Source organism: Sphaeramia orbicularis, chromosome 8 (assembly GCF_902148855.1).
Source record: "Sphaeramia orbicularis chromosome 8, fSphaOr1.1, whole genome shotgun sequence".
In the NCBI taxonomy this organism is placed as follows: Eukaryota; Metazoa; Chordata; class Actinopteri; order Kurtiformes; family Apogonidae; genus Sphaeramia; species Sphaeramia orbicularis.
This window is the reverse complement of record NC_043964.1, coordinates 19,752,721-19,767,422: the sequence shown is the minus strand read 5'-3', so window position 1 is coordinate 19,767,422 and position 14,702 is coordinate 19,752,721. Positions and strand designations below refer to the sequence as shown.

Sequence of the window (14,702 nt, the reverse complement as noted above, 5' to 3'; positions counted from 1 at the left end):
GGTTTTACTGATGACGGTGTTCTCATGGTAACTACAGAGCCTTTGAAAGTCCAAATGAGTCATATCTGATGACCATGAAAAGATGACAAATTGTATTTTACACCAATTATTTCAATGTAATGACAAATTTAGTGGTTTGGAAATTTTTGATTGCCAATGGCTGTTTGGGTCGTTATGGGTTAAGTTAAAAAAAGGAACACTAGAGGGCAGAGTTTCCTGCCTGAACACATTGTAAAAATAGTTTTATACAGTGTACAGTTAGCCTGCGTGTCTGTGCACTGAACAGAAGTATTTATTGTTTTGTGAAACAATGGCTGGCTAATTAAATGTGATTAAATAACTGGGATCTCAACAGGTTTCTGACTTACTGTAACTATATACAGTTGGACTAGAACAAAGGGGGGTGGGGATGAGGATGACCCGAAATATAGAGAGGAAGAAGGTCACCAAACACGCTTTCCCACCAAGCCCCGTCACACACACACACACACACACACACACACACACACACATGCATATATACACAAGTGCAGGCCCACCCTGCAGTGTTGTGTTCCAGATGAGGGTGTGATACATCACTGCTGTCACTGCTTCCTTCACTACATCAGCACTTGCACAGCATAGCAACTGCCCCACAATATACTGCTCCCTGAAAATACAGTGAAACTCTACCTGAGGCACAAAGCAATGCCATCTGCACTAAACTCACGGGAAATGAGTGTTTAATCAAATCCTGACTAAGGTTAAAGGTTACCTAAAACACAATGATGTCGCAGTTCTCTTAATGTATCATCCTTGTGCACGTACTGAGCTTCTTTTATATTAAACCACGATCAGATAAAATCAGCTGATACCTCTGATAGATTTGTCCACGTGAATAAAAGTAAGAAACATTGAACTGCTGTAGAAAATATATATTTTTACAAGTATATCAAAATGCATACAGTACATGTTGTGAGAGCTGACAGGATGTGTTCTCACAGACTTTACAGTAATTTCCCTAATTCCTGACAATAGCAGAAATATCATTTAATATGCAAATATGTCATTTGTTCCATATCTGAAAGCATTTAAGCTTGATCGTCATTGAAAACTGAAAATATATAATATTATAGTGACTCAGGCAAAAGACACAACGGTATCCTTTTGTCATTAAACAGTGCCTCTTGCTGCATAAGCAAGACTGAAGTTTTTTGTCTAAACACATTCCTCAGACCTTTTAGATCAGTTTTCCTTTCAGTTCGTCATTTGATCATGAGAATTGTCAGTGTTTGAACAGAGATAAGTGCTAAAGAATTGGTCTCTTTAAAAACAGACAACACCAGGAAAAAGAGTTTCCTTTTCAGGGTGTTTGTGTCCCATCTGTAACCTCTGACCCCAAACCCTCTATACACTATGATTCACACATAACTAGATCCATGCACCAGCCTTTTCTCATTTCTCTGTCTAGTCCTGTTAATCTGGAGGACTTTTTTTCCTTGATCAAATATAGAATAGGTCTATTTAAAACTGAACCAGCTCAGGTAATACATGTCCTCTAAATGCAAACATTTATTAAATAGTTCTCTAAAGCAGATTTAATTTAGTGGTAGCTAATATACTCTATATGAAGCAGTCAGGAGTTCGGTAATAGAGATGACCTTGTCTTTTATCAATATAACAACATACTCAACACAACACAAAAATATTTTGCCCTTATTTTTTTCAAGCCCCAGAGCTTTTGTCACCATAACCCTGACTGATGTAAATTAAACTTACACCTTCTGTCACTCTTTAAAATTCACACATTGTTGGTTTGTACTTTAAATTACAATGAAACACTTCAGTCAAACAGATAATTCATGATTCAGGTTCACAAACTATCTGTAGTCATCTTCTCTGCAAACACACACTCTATAGTTTACCTTTACATTTGCAAGCTCCATAGCTTTTGTCATCACAACCCTGAACACCAGGTCCTCCAGTTAAAATGAATGTTTTGTGCAAATTGGATGTGACCAATGTCAGATCTCATGTCAAACGGCTGAACATAAAAGACTTTTCATGATGTGTACAGTACAGAATTTTCAATAATATATTTTGTCACAGTGAGTCTCTCTCAACACTGGGGAGTCGATGCTGTTAAAATATCACATTAACTTTGAAGCAGTGTCATTTCCCGATAGGTTTCCTCATTAGATCATATTTTTCTTCTGATATGTGAAGCGCAGGTGAACTTGTCAGAAAGATTCAGTTAAGGTCACTTGTGAGATGAAAGCGCAGCGGCTGTCTATGTGTAAACAGTCTGCAGTCCTCAGGTAATAAGAGAATGCAGAGCATAGGTCAGAAATATGATATTCTCCATTGCTCTGGATCAGGTGCTGCCATCTCCATTCTTGGTCTTGAGCACTACTAAACTAACCATGACAGGGATCAAGCAAATGGGAGTTATCACCAGGGCAAAGATAATGACTGGTGGCGGATCGCTCAGCTCTTCTGTGGGACAATCCTTGAAAAACTTGGTGTGAATATCAACAAAGATCTGTTCCACCAGAGGGTTGGGCCATGGGATCAGAAGACAGTCAGATATCTCCTCCGTGCAAAGGCTTAGGTTGCTATATGACCTGAGGAGACAAGACGAAATGGTTCAGAAGTCAGTATCATTCATTATTTAAAATGATGGTAAAAGTACAAATATGGAACTAAACATGCATATGTCACACTCACCCGCTCACGTTACCCCAGATGCACCAGTTGGTACTGTTTTGTGCCATTTCAACATCAAAAGTGTGTAGACATAAATTAAGAAGGCCAGAGAGGCAATCCATTGTCGGTCCTTGGTAAAACTCATAACAGAGGTGGCAAAAGTTCTTACAATTGTGAGAATTGTTCCCACAATCTGCAGGAAATAAAGTGTTAGAAAAAGAATGGAGGAATGAATCACAAGACAGAGAGATAGAGAAGCATTAGAAAAGAACAACAATATCATGGCTCTTCAGCAGATCTGCATTAAATTCTGAATAATATAATGATTATGTATGAGTTTATAGCTGTGTAATCCTACCAAATGGCAAGATATCCTCTCCAGCACTGGCATCTAAAAGGCATAAAAACATTATGTCATATTAAATATACTGACATCAAACAGTCAACATAAACCCACATTAATGCTGCCATGTGAGACATTATTATAGGAAAGAGAGCAAGATAGAAAAGACTCATTTTGACTATTGCAGCTCATGAGTTCCCTTCACATGCCTGTTATGGAGAGGCATTTGCAGCTGTAGAAGGGAGACCACACACTCACCGTAGAGAAAGGAGAGGAATACCCCAATGAAACCAAGCGCTCTCTTCATGTCAGAAAAAATGAATAAAGGTACGCTTTCCCCAACTGATGACCATGTATAATAAACTTTAACTTCTTAGATTGTGTACAGCGAGGCATAACAGGAAACCCGACAGGATGGAAGAGACGCAGTGTAACCTTCGGTTACCAGATGTCCAAACAGTGTTACCCGCGGTTACCAGATGTTCTCCGAAGATCTGTCTGACGGCCCTTCGCCTTGGCAGCAGCTCTTCCCCTCTCCAACACACGTTTCTTTTGGATTTTCTTCTTTTTTAAAGGGGTGGAGGCAACAAAGATTGTCCTCTCCATTCTCCCAAATAAAAAGGAGCACACCCAAGCTGGGCTGGACTCACATCTGAAAACCCTTTACTCTTTAACTCTTGTTCTGCTTTTTAGTCTCAGTTTCTCACAGTCGTAGGCCTGGCCAGCTCACAGCATGTGATTTATTTGCCTTTTGGGCTGCCTCTGCCAAATAGGAAACATAAGTAAACATTTAGGGCTTAGCGTTTTGGGGTGGATGTAATCATGACTCTGCAGGGTGTGCTGTGCAGACAGCCATGATTTCATATTTAGGTTAATTTGACCAAACCTGGAAGAGGTTGTTAGTCAGTTGTGACCAGCTGCTTAAAAGGCCAGCTATCAAAGCACACATGCTATTAAATGAAACATCCTGATATTTCCACCATACGTGTGGGAAACTTTTTCATGTCATGAGGAGCCCTGAGTGAGTTACAGCTATAAAGTTGTTTCTCGCTGTCAGACTCAGCACTTGAAAAAGCAAGTGAAAAGCAGCGTGAATGAGGTGGTTTCATTGACTGAAACATAATGAAACGCGTGGTGCATGTTTTCTCACGACCAACTTGTTAATTTATGTCACTGCAGCCACATGTTGGGCCTCTCACAACATCTGTTTGCAGACCAGCATTTTGATTTAGTAATGACATCAGGAAATGTGTCTTTTCAGCAGAGGAGGAGCTCAGAGTTGGGGGGAGTTGGCAGGGAAAGGAGGGGGACAGTCAGGGAAAAGAAAAAAAGGAAGGCACAGGATGAGGAACAGTGAAAGGGGCGCTGCTCCAAAGTTCCAGTTGTTTCACAACTCAGAGTTCATGTGTTGATCACAGACATTGCATGGGGTGAAGGATGAACAAATACAGGAAGTTGAGCCAGGTGGGGGCTGCTTATAATGAGGTTTCAGTTAACCTTTAACCCCAAACCATTATGGGCCTTGCGTCTACTGCTGTTGACCCCTCATTGGTGGAGACCTCCCGAGGAGTTTATCTTGGATTCTCATAATAATGCGCACAAGGAGATCTTGGCAGAGAACAGGATCACTGAGTACTGTTTTCTGTGTTTGTCAGTTCCAGGACAAGCAAATGAGCTTGAGCAACTGATCCAAAACAGTCCACCAGTCAACAAAAATGTCTAATCATTATATGCTGTTTATGATTATAGGAAATGTAAAAGCAAATAACAGTCATGTATTTCAATTCTTTAAGAATAAATCAAAACCTGTATTCACATGCCTAATAAAATATAATAAAACTCAGCAAACACAAATCCCCCACAGAATGACACACTGACATTATATGCAGTGATTGCAACAGTACTTTAAAAGTACCCAGACTTTGTATAAAACAGCACTTATACAGTTTGTATAAAGGAAACCAAACCATCAACAGTAAAATGAGTAATAGAAAAAAGCTTACTTGTAGTCCCATTCATCATATCTGTGAAGTGATAAGCTGTAAAACAAAAGTATGTCTGATGAGCTCAACTATTTGTGGTCAAACATCTGCTTGTTTTTCCTTCTCATAGTAAAGTAGAAAAGTAGGAAAAAAAACAACACATACCTACTGTTGTAGTGGGATGCACTGCTAACTTTTCATCAACCAGACAAAGCACAGTTGTATGTCCTACTGTTTGAGAAACAAAGAATAACATATATTAATAATAAATATGTAAAGTAAAAAATGCTACAATTGGCAACATTAATTATTAACTAGAATTATTAGATCACTTCTAAAAAGGGTGAATATTATGGTAAAGGAAATAACAAGGTGTGAGCTGCATCCTCCCATTGTTTCCTACGTGGAAATCCTGTTATATTCAACTGAAAGATATTTAACCGCATCTACCATTTCGCAATAATGGTTTTATTTAACTGAAAATGGCCAAATCATTTCTATAAACTGTAATAATCCAGATGGTAATTTTATGTTAGCAAGGGGCATAATTTTTCACAAAGCTAATTTGCTGTGTCATCTTGAAGAGATTCACTTAATGACCTTTATACCAAAAGGTGTAAGTGTAAAACTCAGTCATGAGACTGGTTAAGCTACTTTCTCAGAGCCATTCAATCACTAAAACCCCCAAAGCATTCCTCTGTAGAGGTGATACAGAGGCCGAGGAAAGAAGTTCATCATGTGAGAGAGGAAAAAGACAGTGTAAATTTTGTACTTACCCAAGATGAGGAAAGAAATAAAACACCTAGAAAGCAAAAATGAAAAATGTCTGGTTGTCATTTTGCCTGTCATTGCTCTGCCTGTCTCCCTTGGTGTGCAGGAATTACATATCTCAACCTTTTAGCAGGAAGGCTCTATAAAACAACAGGAAGCACTCATTTCCTCAGATGGGCGGATGCCCACAATAAGAAAGCCTCTGATAAGGTTCGAACTACTGTGGTCCACTGGTTCACCATCACACCCTGACTTTATCTGTTTCTTTCTCTCATCCCACTCACTCTTCTCAAATAGAAGGAGAGTTGGAGGGAGCTCCACCTTCTGTCTTCTTCTCCTTACTCCCCTTCATTGTGTTTCTACCTTTGCTTTTCATCCATATTATCAATACAAACATATTTAGATGTCAATAATGGGTTCACACACTGCAGACTAGCATCACATGAACACGTGAATTCATAACTTCATGCTGCTTTTTGAACATGTGACAATGTCCTGCCAATGTCTTTACATATTACACTTAATGAAAACTTGGGAGAAATATTTTAAAGAATATTTATCATCAGGAGAAATAACATTTACTCAGTATAAAACAAATGTATGATTGTAAAGACACAAAAGCACTTTAGTAACCTTTGTTTGTTGTATTACTTTATAGGGAGATACTTTTTCCAGATGTTTGTGCTGCAATACAGAATGATATTGCGCTTTACTGGAGGTGACTTTTTGCAGTCTGCACTGTATTACAACACTCCTTCAGTGATTACAAGCACCCCCTTCCCATTTGACGTCACATAGAGCTTCTGTTCTAAAAAGACAGTTGGGATCTCCAGTGTGAAAGTGACGCACTCACCAGCGTCATTGAAGGATGAAAACTCTTTCTCAACTGCTGAGCTTGGGAAAAAGCCAGGTTGTTCAGGGCAACAAATGTTTCCACATTTCACTGGAGACAAGCAAGGCAGCTCTTAAACTTATAACTGAAAGCATTTTAAACAAAATCCATCAAATAGAAGCAAGGTCAGCATCAAATCTACCACCAAGTGGGAAGTAAAACAGCTGGACAGATCCTGCAAGAAATGGCACAATACATTTTATATTTCCTGGTGGATGTGGTGGAATAAGTTTGCTTCAGTGAAATAACTCTTAATATATTATTATCATTTTGATGAATTTAGAGGTTGGTGTTCGGTAAGCTTCTTTGTAAATCTATTATCTGTTAGACTTTGTTGAAAATCACAAAACATGCAACACATCTGAAGATGAGTCCCAGTGACAAATGCCAAGACCACCTGATGTCATTTACGTTATGCAGAATTAAAAAACATCCAGCTGATAAGACCTCACCCGTTGTATCGTCATGCGTGTTTGCTTTTGTTTGACAGCTCAGTATCAACATGGCTCGGGCTTCTTCAAATACCACTGTAGACACACCAAACATGCTGCATCATCTGATATACTTTTCCCTCACTGAATGCATAATTAGCATCCAAGAAAGCTTGGCATAAACATACGGTCTATGGGCATAAACAGCAGCAGCAGGAGCAGTAAAGATCAACGACACGACGATCAAAGGGAAACTCATCATGCTGGTACTACACCAAATAAGATCCACTCATGCCAAGTCATGTTTGTTACTCCAAATTAGACATCTCAGCAACAAATAGTGTTAGTGCGTCCACTCAGTCATGAAAACTGGCTGAACAGTGCCATCTTGTGATGCAATGTGAGTAGTGTCAAGTTATTTCTCAGCACAATAGATAGATAGATAGATAGATAGATAGATAAATAGATAGATAGATAGATAGATAGATAGATAGATAGATAGATAGATAGATAGATAGATAGATAGATAGATAGATAGATAGATAGATAGATAGATAGATAGATAGATAGATAGATAGATAGATAGATAGATAGATAGATAGATAGATAGATAGATAGATAGATAGGTGACTTGTTGTAGTTAATAAATTTATTTTTCTCTCTATTTAACATTTCTTAAGTGATTTATCACCATTTACTATAATATTATTCTCTGAATTTTGCGTTTTTTCCCAGTGGAAGTCGTGTATTTTCTCATATTTAATTGACTGTCATGTAAATGTTCATTAAACCTCAGAGTGAAGTCAAAGGTTATTATATCAAAACAGAAAAACTATATATATTATACTACTATATTATACTATACTATACTGTACTGTACTGTACTATACTATACTATACTATACTATACTATACTATACTATACTATACTATACTATACTATACTATACTATATATAATATTCCCTTCTGTATTCTGTTCTTTTAAGTGAATAATGTGGTATTTTCCTGTATTTAATTTACTGGTCATGTGGATGTTCATAAAAGCACAAAATAAAGGTAAAGGTTATTTTAACAAAAACAGAGAAAACTGAAGAAAAAGTGACTTTTTCAGTAAAACATATCATTAACTGAACATAAAACAAGTGTTTCCATCCACTGTCATTGATCCAACTCCATGGGTTTTAATGGCGAGTCAATGTTGTAGAAGATGACGGTGTTTCCATGGTAACTACAGAGCCTCTGAACATCCAAATGGGTCATATCTGACGACCATGAAAAGACGACAAACTGTATTTTACACCAGTTATTGACATGGATTGACAGGATTAGTGGATCAACAGTTTAGATGCTTTTGGTCGACAGTGAATGTCTGGATCTTTATAGGTTAAATTATCATGTTTTTTAAATAGGCTATATTGTATGTAAAGTACTTGTATTGTTAATGATATCACATCAGGTAAAATAGGAAAATGTCAAACTTTCAGATGTTTTTGCCAATTTTTGCATGCAATTTAGTTAAAAGTTAGCCTATTCCTGCAAACATATGTGATACCTTATCCATTTTGGTTAGTTTTAGTCACCAGCTGTCTGTGAAAACACGCTGAAATAAAATACTACTTAAATTATTGATATAGCAGTACCTCCTCCCTTGCAAAAATATATCCCAACAGTCACCAAAACAAGCCTTTTATTTTCACAGTCTCTGAGGACCTCAAGTTTTTTGTTTTTTGTTTTTTTTTTGCTGGGACTGTAACCTGGAGATCTGTTAGAGAAAGAAAACAAATACCTCTTTGCTTTATGTCTTTAATCTGTTCTTGTATTTTTTTTATATTTTATTTTATTTTTTTATTTGTTTTTTTAATTTTTGGTTGTCCCCTGTAAGTTGCTTTGGGAAAAAGTGTCTGCCAAATGCATAAATGTAAATGTGAATGTAAAATTATTATAATTTCTTCCTAAAAGGCCATTACAAGGAAGTGGCTCAAAACTGATGCACCCCATGAGGATCAGTGGTTAGCTATAATACAGGAAATCTACTCTATGGAAAGATTGATTTATTACCTACAGCTCAAGGAACATATCTTCATAAAGCCCTGGAGAAAATGGCTGGACTATAAACAAAAAAAAAAACATAATTACAACAGTCTGTTATTTAAATATTTTGTGCTCAACTGGTGACCCCTAGTTTCTGTGGTGTATTGTCTGTTGATAAAACAAATAAAAAATTAATTATTGAAAAAAAAAAAAAAAAAAAGCAAGCCTTTTATTATGTTAACCCTTTCATGCACAGTGGTCACTACAGTGGATTCTATAGCTGTTCTCTTGTATATTCATGGATTTTGTTGTTTTAGTTCCATATCAGCCAACGCAGTGGAAACTTATGCATCATCCCATCAACTGCAATTCATACTTTTACTGTAACTTTGCAATTCTAGATAAACCTGATCTGCAGTAACATGTTTGAGTGTAAAAAAATTGTGAATTGTTAGACAAAAATGTTTTTGTTTTGGTTTTTTTTTGTATATTAAAATGTTGAAAATGTTAGAAATCATCAGATTATCGGCATTTATTTCATAGTTTTCTCAGAGTATATCAGTAAATACATGTTTCTTTGCTTCTAACATTAAACGCATGGTGTCCAGCTGAGTGGATATTATGGTAACTCCATGAAAAATAGGATCGTAAAAAATCAATTGCATAGTTTTTGTTTTGTTTTGTTTTTTGGGGGGTTTTTTATGCCTAAATTTCTAGATTAAAATCTTTGACTGAATGAATGAATGAATGAATTTATTTATTTATTTATTTTTGGTTTTACATCAATTTTTGCACTCAGTACATCAATCGTAATAAACATAAAACCCAAAAAAGGAACAGGCTAGAAGCAAAAGCTTATTTTTTTGCGTATCTTTTTCAACTAATACACTGCTTACATCAACTTAAATGTGTACAGCATCGAGCATTCACACCATAATAATAACAATTTTTTTTTTTTTAATTTTAAAAATCAACACCACAAATACATCTACCATCTCAATTCAATATTTCTGAATAATTTAAACTTAAAGTTACTTAAACTTTATTAAGGTTCTCATAATTCATGCATGAAGGGGGTTAATATGTATTATTATTATAAGTGAAGGGTAATATTGGTCATTGACATTGTGATGGCAGCAGTAGCCTGAGGGAGGACCCATGGGAGGACCTGCATCAGGCCTCTGAAGGAGGAGGAAAAAGTGTTGGGCTCACCCTGCAGGAAGAAAGTAGAACGACAACGGAACTGCTCTTCAATACGATGATCCATAGGAATTTTTATGTATGTATTTATTATTATTGTTATTGTTATTTATTTATTTTTTTTAGATGAATTCCACTTTTATTAACAATCAATTCAATCTTTTATTTTTATTTTTTTACTCAGTGTCACAGATGATATAGTTAACAATTTGGTCAAGGATATAAAATTACACACATATATGCATTTATTGGTTTGTAATTTAAAAAGAAAAAAATTAAATTAAAAAATAGTGTGTATTATGATGTTTACGATGCCCATTTAATGCTGTGATGAGTTTACTCCATCACACTATGTGTATTTTTCACTTCCTCACTGCCTCCTTTTGCAATATTAATGTAATTTTATTTGATGGACAGACTATTTTCTAAATATTAATACTAATATCATACTAGTGTGCTGCTACAAAGTGTTAAATCTTTTGCGTATTTAGTTCTGGCACCACGGACAGTTGCATCAGTTCCTGTCTGTGCGTGTAAATGGCTGTGCCGTGGCTGCTCCACGCTACTTTTTATTCCCAGGACGCAGAATAGTAATAAATCCTCCTCTGCTAGGAAAGGCTGTGATCATAATAAAGACGTCACCCTCCTGCTCGGGTTGGCTCAGCCAGGCTAAGTGCGCAGCTATTTGTAAGCTACAACAACAACAACCTCCAGCACCATGCCCGTGGATAACGTAGGGATTTCTGTGAGATCCCCTCGCCTTGTGGAGACGAGATCTGCGTCAGATCCATAGCGAAGGCAGCCTTTAATTGCGCTGGATCTTTCTGCTAAAAAAAAAAAGAAAAAAAAGAAAAAAAAAACACACACACACACAGAGGGACTTGATCAGCGTTGCGGGCTGTTGTCGCAACAAATAGGACGCAAGACGTGGATTTGAAGGTATTTAATAACTGCGACACTGGATGTAGGGCTGTGGACGTGCACACGCGTCCGCTAGAATAACGTGGTCATTGTGGTGGTCTGTGCGCACGTCTTTAAAGTGTTCCAGATTTAAATGGATACGGTGGAGCTCCGGTTCAACGGGCTGCAGCTTAAGGACGTAGCGCACTTCATGGCTGTGGCTGCAACGTGTGCACGACTCCTAGTCCGGAAAATAATGCTCAATTCCAGCTTCCCATGCTCACTTTTGCTTTTGTACTTATTTTTCATTTTGTTTTAGCTCAGACGGGAAAGTTGATGAGTACTAATGTGATTACGAAACATTGAAAAACTGTACTACGCACTTTTCTGCTCCGCTTCATATTGCCTTTTTTTTTTTTTTTTTTTTTTTTTTTTTGAAGAGGCACGCCCACTCCTGTGCAATGTGGATGCCCCGTACTGTGAAATAAATAGATACTTTACTTATTTATGTGCACATGGTGAGCCTGTTTGTGCTTTATTTGCATAATTGCCACCCTTCAGATAAAATGACCACAGGCAGTCTAACCCAGGGCAGTTTAAAGGGTCTGTGTGGAAGGCATTTTACACAGGAGTTGTCAGTTTTGTTTTGCCAACAGAGGGGGGCGCCTTTTCTAGTAGACTTCCAAGGACTGTGAATGGGGAAGTTTGACATCTCTCACTGTAGTACCCAGATAGCAAATATTTTGGCAGTATTATGGCATACATTGGGCATTTTTGGCTTTCTTTTGGCATTGTTTTTCCTCACCTCTCTCACTAGTTTGCTCCTGGAGGATTCTGTTGGGTTTCTGTAAATTGGCTTAGAGTCTGGTTTTGACCAACTCTATATATAAAGTGTCATGAGATAACTTTTGTTGTGATCTGACGCTATATAAATAAAATTTGATTGATTGATTTGATTGGTTTTCTCCTCTAAGTTGCTTTGGAAAAAAGCATCTGCATAATGCATAAATGTAAATGTAATGTAAATTATGAAAACTTTTAGCCTTAACTGTGGTGTGATTGAGGTTATCCATAATAGATATGGAGGCACCAACAATATATGGCTGAGTTATGGCATATGTCTGGTTAACCAAAACACTGTGCAAAGAGTGGGAATTTCTACCCAGAAGAAAACCCCGCTTCATTTTAAAAGCATGATCAATACAAATTTTGGGTGAATTTTGGCCTCTCTTTGGGTCAGTTTTGGTTACTTTTTGGCTGGATTATGGGGATTTGGGGCTTTTCTGGGACAATTATGGCATACATTGGGCATTTTTGGCTTTCTTTTGGCATTGTTTTTCCTCGCCACTGTCACCAGTCATAAGAGTTTGCTCCTGGAGGATTCTGTTGGGTTTCTGTAAATTGGCTTAGAGTCTGGTTTTGACCAACTCTATATATAAAGTGTCATGAGATAACTTTTGTGATCTGGCGCTATATAAATACAATTTGATTGATTGATTTGACTGGTTTTCCCCTGTAAGTCGCTTTGGAAAAAAGCATCCACCAAATGCATAAATGTAAATGTAATGTAAATTATTAAAACCTTTAGCCCTAACCGTGGTATGATTGAGGTTATCCATAATGGATATGTCAGCATCAGCAATATATGGCTGAGTTATGGCATATGTCTGGTTAACCAAAAGACTGGGCAAAGAGCAGGATCAAGTATAGGGATGGTATGGCATGTTTATGGCAAGCAAGAAGATTGACTAAGGAGCAGCAACATCTTATTCCATATATGGATGTTTTTGGTTGAAGAAGAAAATCCCACTTCATTTTAAAAGCATGATCAACACAAATTTTGGGTGAATTTTGGCCTCTCTTTGGGTCAGTTTTGGCTACTTTTTGGCTGGATTATAGGGATTTGGGGCTTTTCTGGGACAATTATGGCTATACTTTGGAAGTCCGCAGTTAGTTTTGGGTGAATTTTGGCTTCCTTCTGGTGTGATTTTGGCTTGCCTATTTTGGGCCATTTAGGGCCCATACATCCACCCAGAACTTTGCCAAAATGGCATGCCAGTTTTGGGCCAGATTTAAGCCATAATGATTTTGCTATCTGGGTAGTACCCAGATAGCAAATATTTTGGTAGTATTATGGCATACATTTGGCATTTTTGGCTTTCTTTTGGCATTATGAAAAACTTTAACCTTAACTGTGGTATGATTGAGGTTATCCATAATAGATATGGAGGCACCAGCAATATATGGCTGAGTTATGGCATATGTCTGGTTAACCAAAAGACTGGGCAAAGAGCGGGATCAAATATAGGGATGGTATGGCATGTTTATGGCAAGCCAGAAGACTGACTAAAGAGCAGCAACATCTTATTCCATATATGGATGTTTTTTGGTTGTGTTTTGGCATATTTCTGTAAAGCCAAAACACTGCACAAAGAGCGGGAATTTCTACCCAGAAGAAAATCCCACTTCATTTTAAAAGCATGATCAACTAAAATTTTGGGTGAATTTTGGCCTCCTTTTGCCTCTCTTTGGGTCAGTTTTGGCTACTTTTTGTCTGGATTATGGGGATTTAGGGATTTTCTGGGACAATTATGGCTATACTTTGGAAGTCCGCAAAAAGTTTTGGGTGAATTTTGGCTTCCTTCTGGTTTGATTTTGGCTTGCCTATTTTGGGCCATTTAGGGCCCATACATCTGCCCAGAACTTTGCCAAAATGGCATGCCAGTTTTGGGCCAGATTTAAGCCATGATGATTTTGCTATCTGGGGTAGGTTCTAATGCCAGTGCAAGAGAGGCATATAGGTGGATATTACCAAAAGTGCTGCTTATAACCATATTAATAGATGTTTCATAGAGAGAATAGATGCTGAAAAAGGGGTTTAATCTCCTCACTATCAACCTGCATTGGACATCTTTGCAAACCCCCCCCACCAACCTGTCATTCTGCTGATATGCTCCTTTTGCATCTTGTATTTCCTTGCGTCCTAAAGAAACGGTTCAAAGATTATATCCTGTTTCATAGCATCAGTGCATCTGTTATTCCAGTGATGTTGTGCAGCTTCACACCACAGGATCATTGTCTTTTTTTTTTTTTTTGACAGAGCCATGGAGGAAACAGCTGCTGCAGCTCCAGCCTCTGGCACTGGGACTGTCCCACCAACTCCAAAACCTCAGCCTTCCTCCCATGTACCTTCACGCAGCCTGCTGGAGTGGAGACGGAGGGTCAAGTCTGAGTACATGCGCCTTCGCCAGTTAAAACGCCTTAAAAAAGCAGAGGAGGTCAAGGTAGGTTAACGCGCTTATTGAGTTTAAGACGGCTAAAATTTGCTTAGAGGTCTTATTTTGTGCATAAGAAATCAATAGAAGTGAATCCCCAAAGGAACTTTGTGTTGGTAAATGCAAGTTATGCAAATTTACAGGATTTCAGTTCTGTTGCAACATGTTGATGGTCATATGAACTATGTTT

At 37.6% G+C, this 14,702-nt stretch overlaps 2 protein-coding genes across 11 annotated transcripts in view; one reads left to right on the top strand and one right to left on the bottom strand.

Annotated features, from left to right (window-relative positions):
* Positions 1–896: 896 nt before the first annotated feature.
* ramp2 (receptor (G protein-coupled) activity modifying protein 2) lies at positions 897–6,050 on the bottom strand. Of its 5 annotated transcripts, none has more exons than XM_030141842.1 (6): positions 5,787–6,050; positions 5,176–5,244; positions 5,032–5,067; positions 3,044–3,076; positions 2,707–2,878; positions 897–2,603 (listed from the first exon to the last, which is right to left on the bottom strand). In XM_030141842.1, exons 1-6 carry the CDS (start codon positions 5,857–5,859, stop codon positions 2,354–2,356), a joined length of 633 nt encoding a protein of 210 aa, XP_029997702.1. In that variant the 5' UTR covers positions 5,860–6,050; the 3' UTR covers positions 897–2,353. The 5 variants fall into 5 exon arrangements, with proteins under 5 accessions (XP_029997702.1, XP_029997703.1, XP_029997704.1 ...); XM_030141843.1 differs by having other exon boundaries at positions 5,176–5,241; positions 5,787–6,049; XM_030141844.1 differs by lacking the exon at positions 5,032–5,067.
* A 4,804-nt stretch (positions 6,051–10,854) lies between these two features.
* Positions 10,855–14,702, top strand: part of ezh1 (enhancer of zeste 1 polycomb repressive complex 2 subunit) — a 29,802-nt gene continuing 25,954 nt past the window's right edge. For 2 of the 6 annotated variants that reach the window (XM_030141840.1, XM_030141836.1), the window contains exons 1-2: positions 10,856–11,276; positions 14,338–14,521. In XM_030141840.1, coding sequence (XP_029997700.1) covers positions 14,342–14,521 — 180 coding nt within the window. In that variant the 5' untranslated portion in view covers positions 10,856–11,276; positions 14,338–14,341. Of the gene's footprint in view, positions 11,277–14,334; positions 14,522–14,702 lie in introns of all 6 variants that reach the window. The other 4 variants (XM_030141841.1, XM_030141839.1, XR_003936092.1 and 1 more) reach the window with 3 other exon arrangements.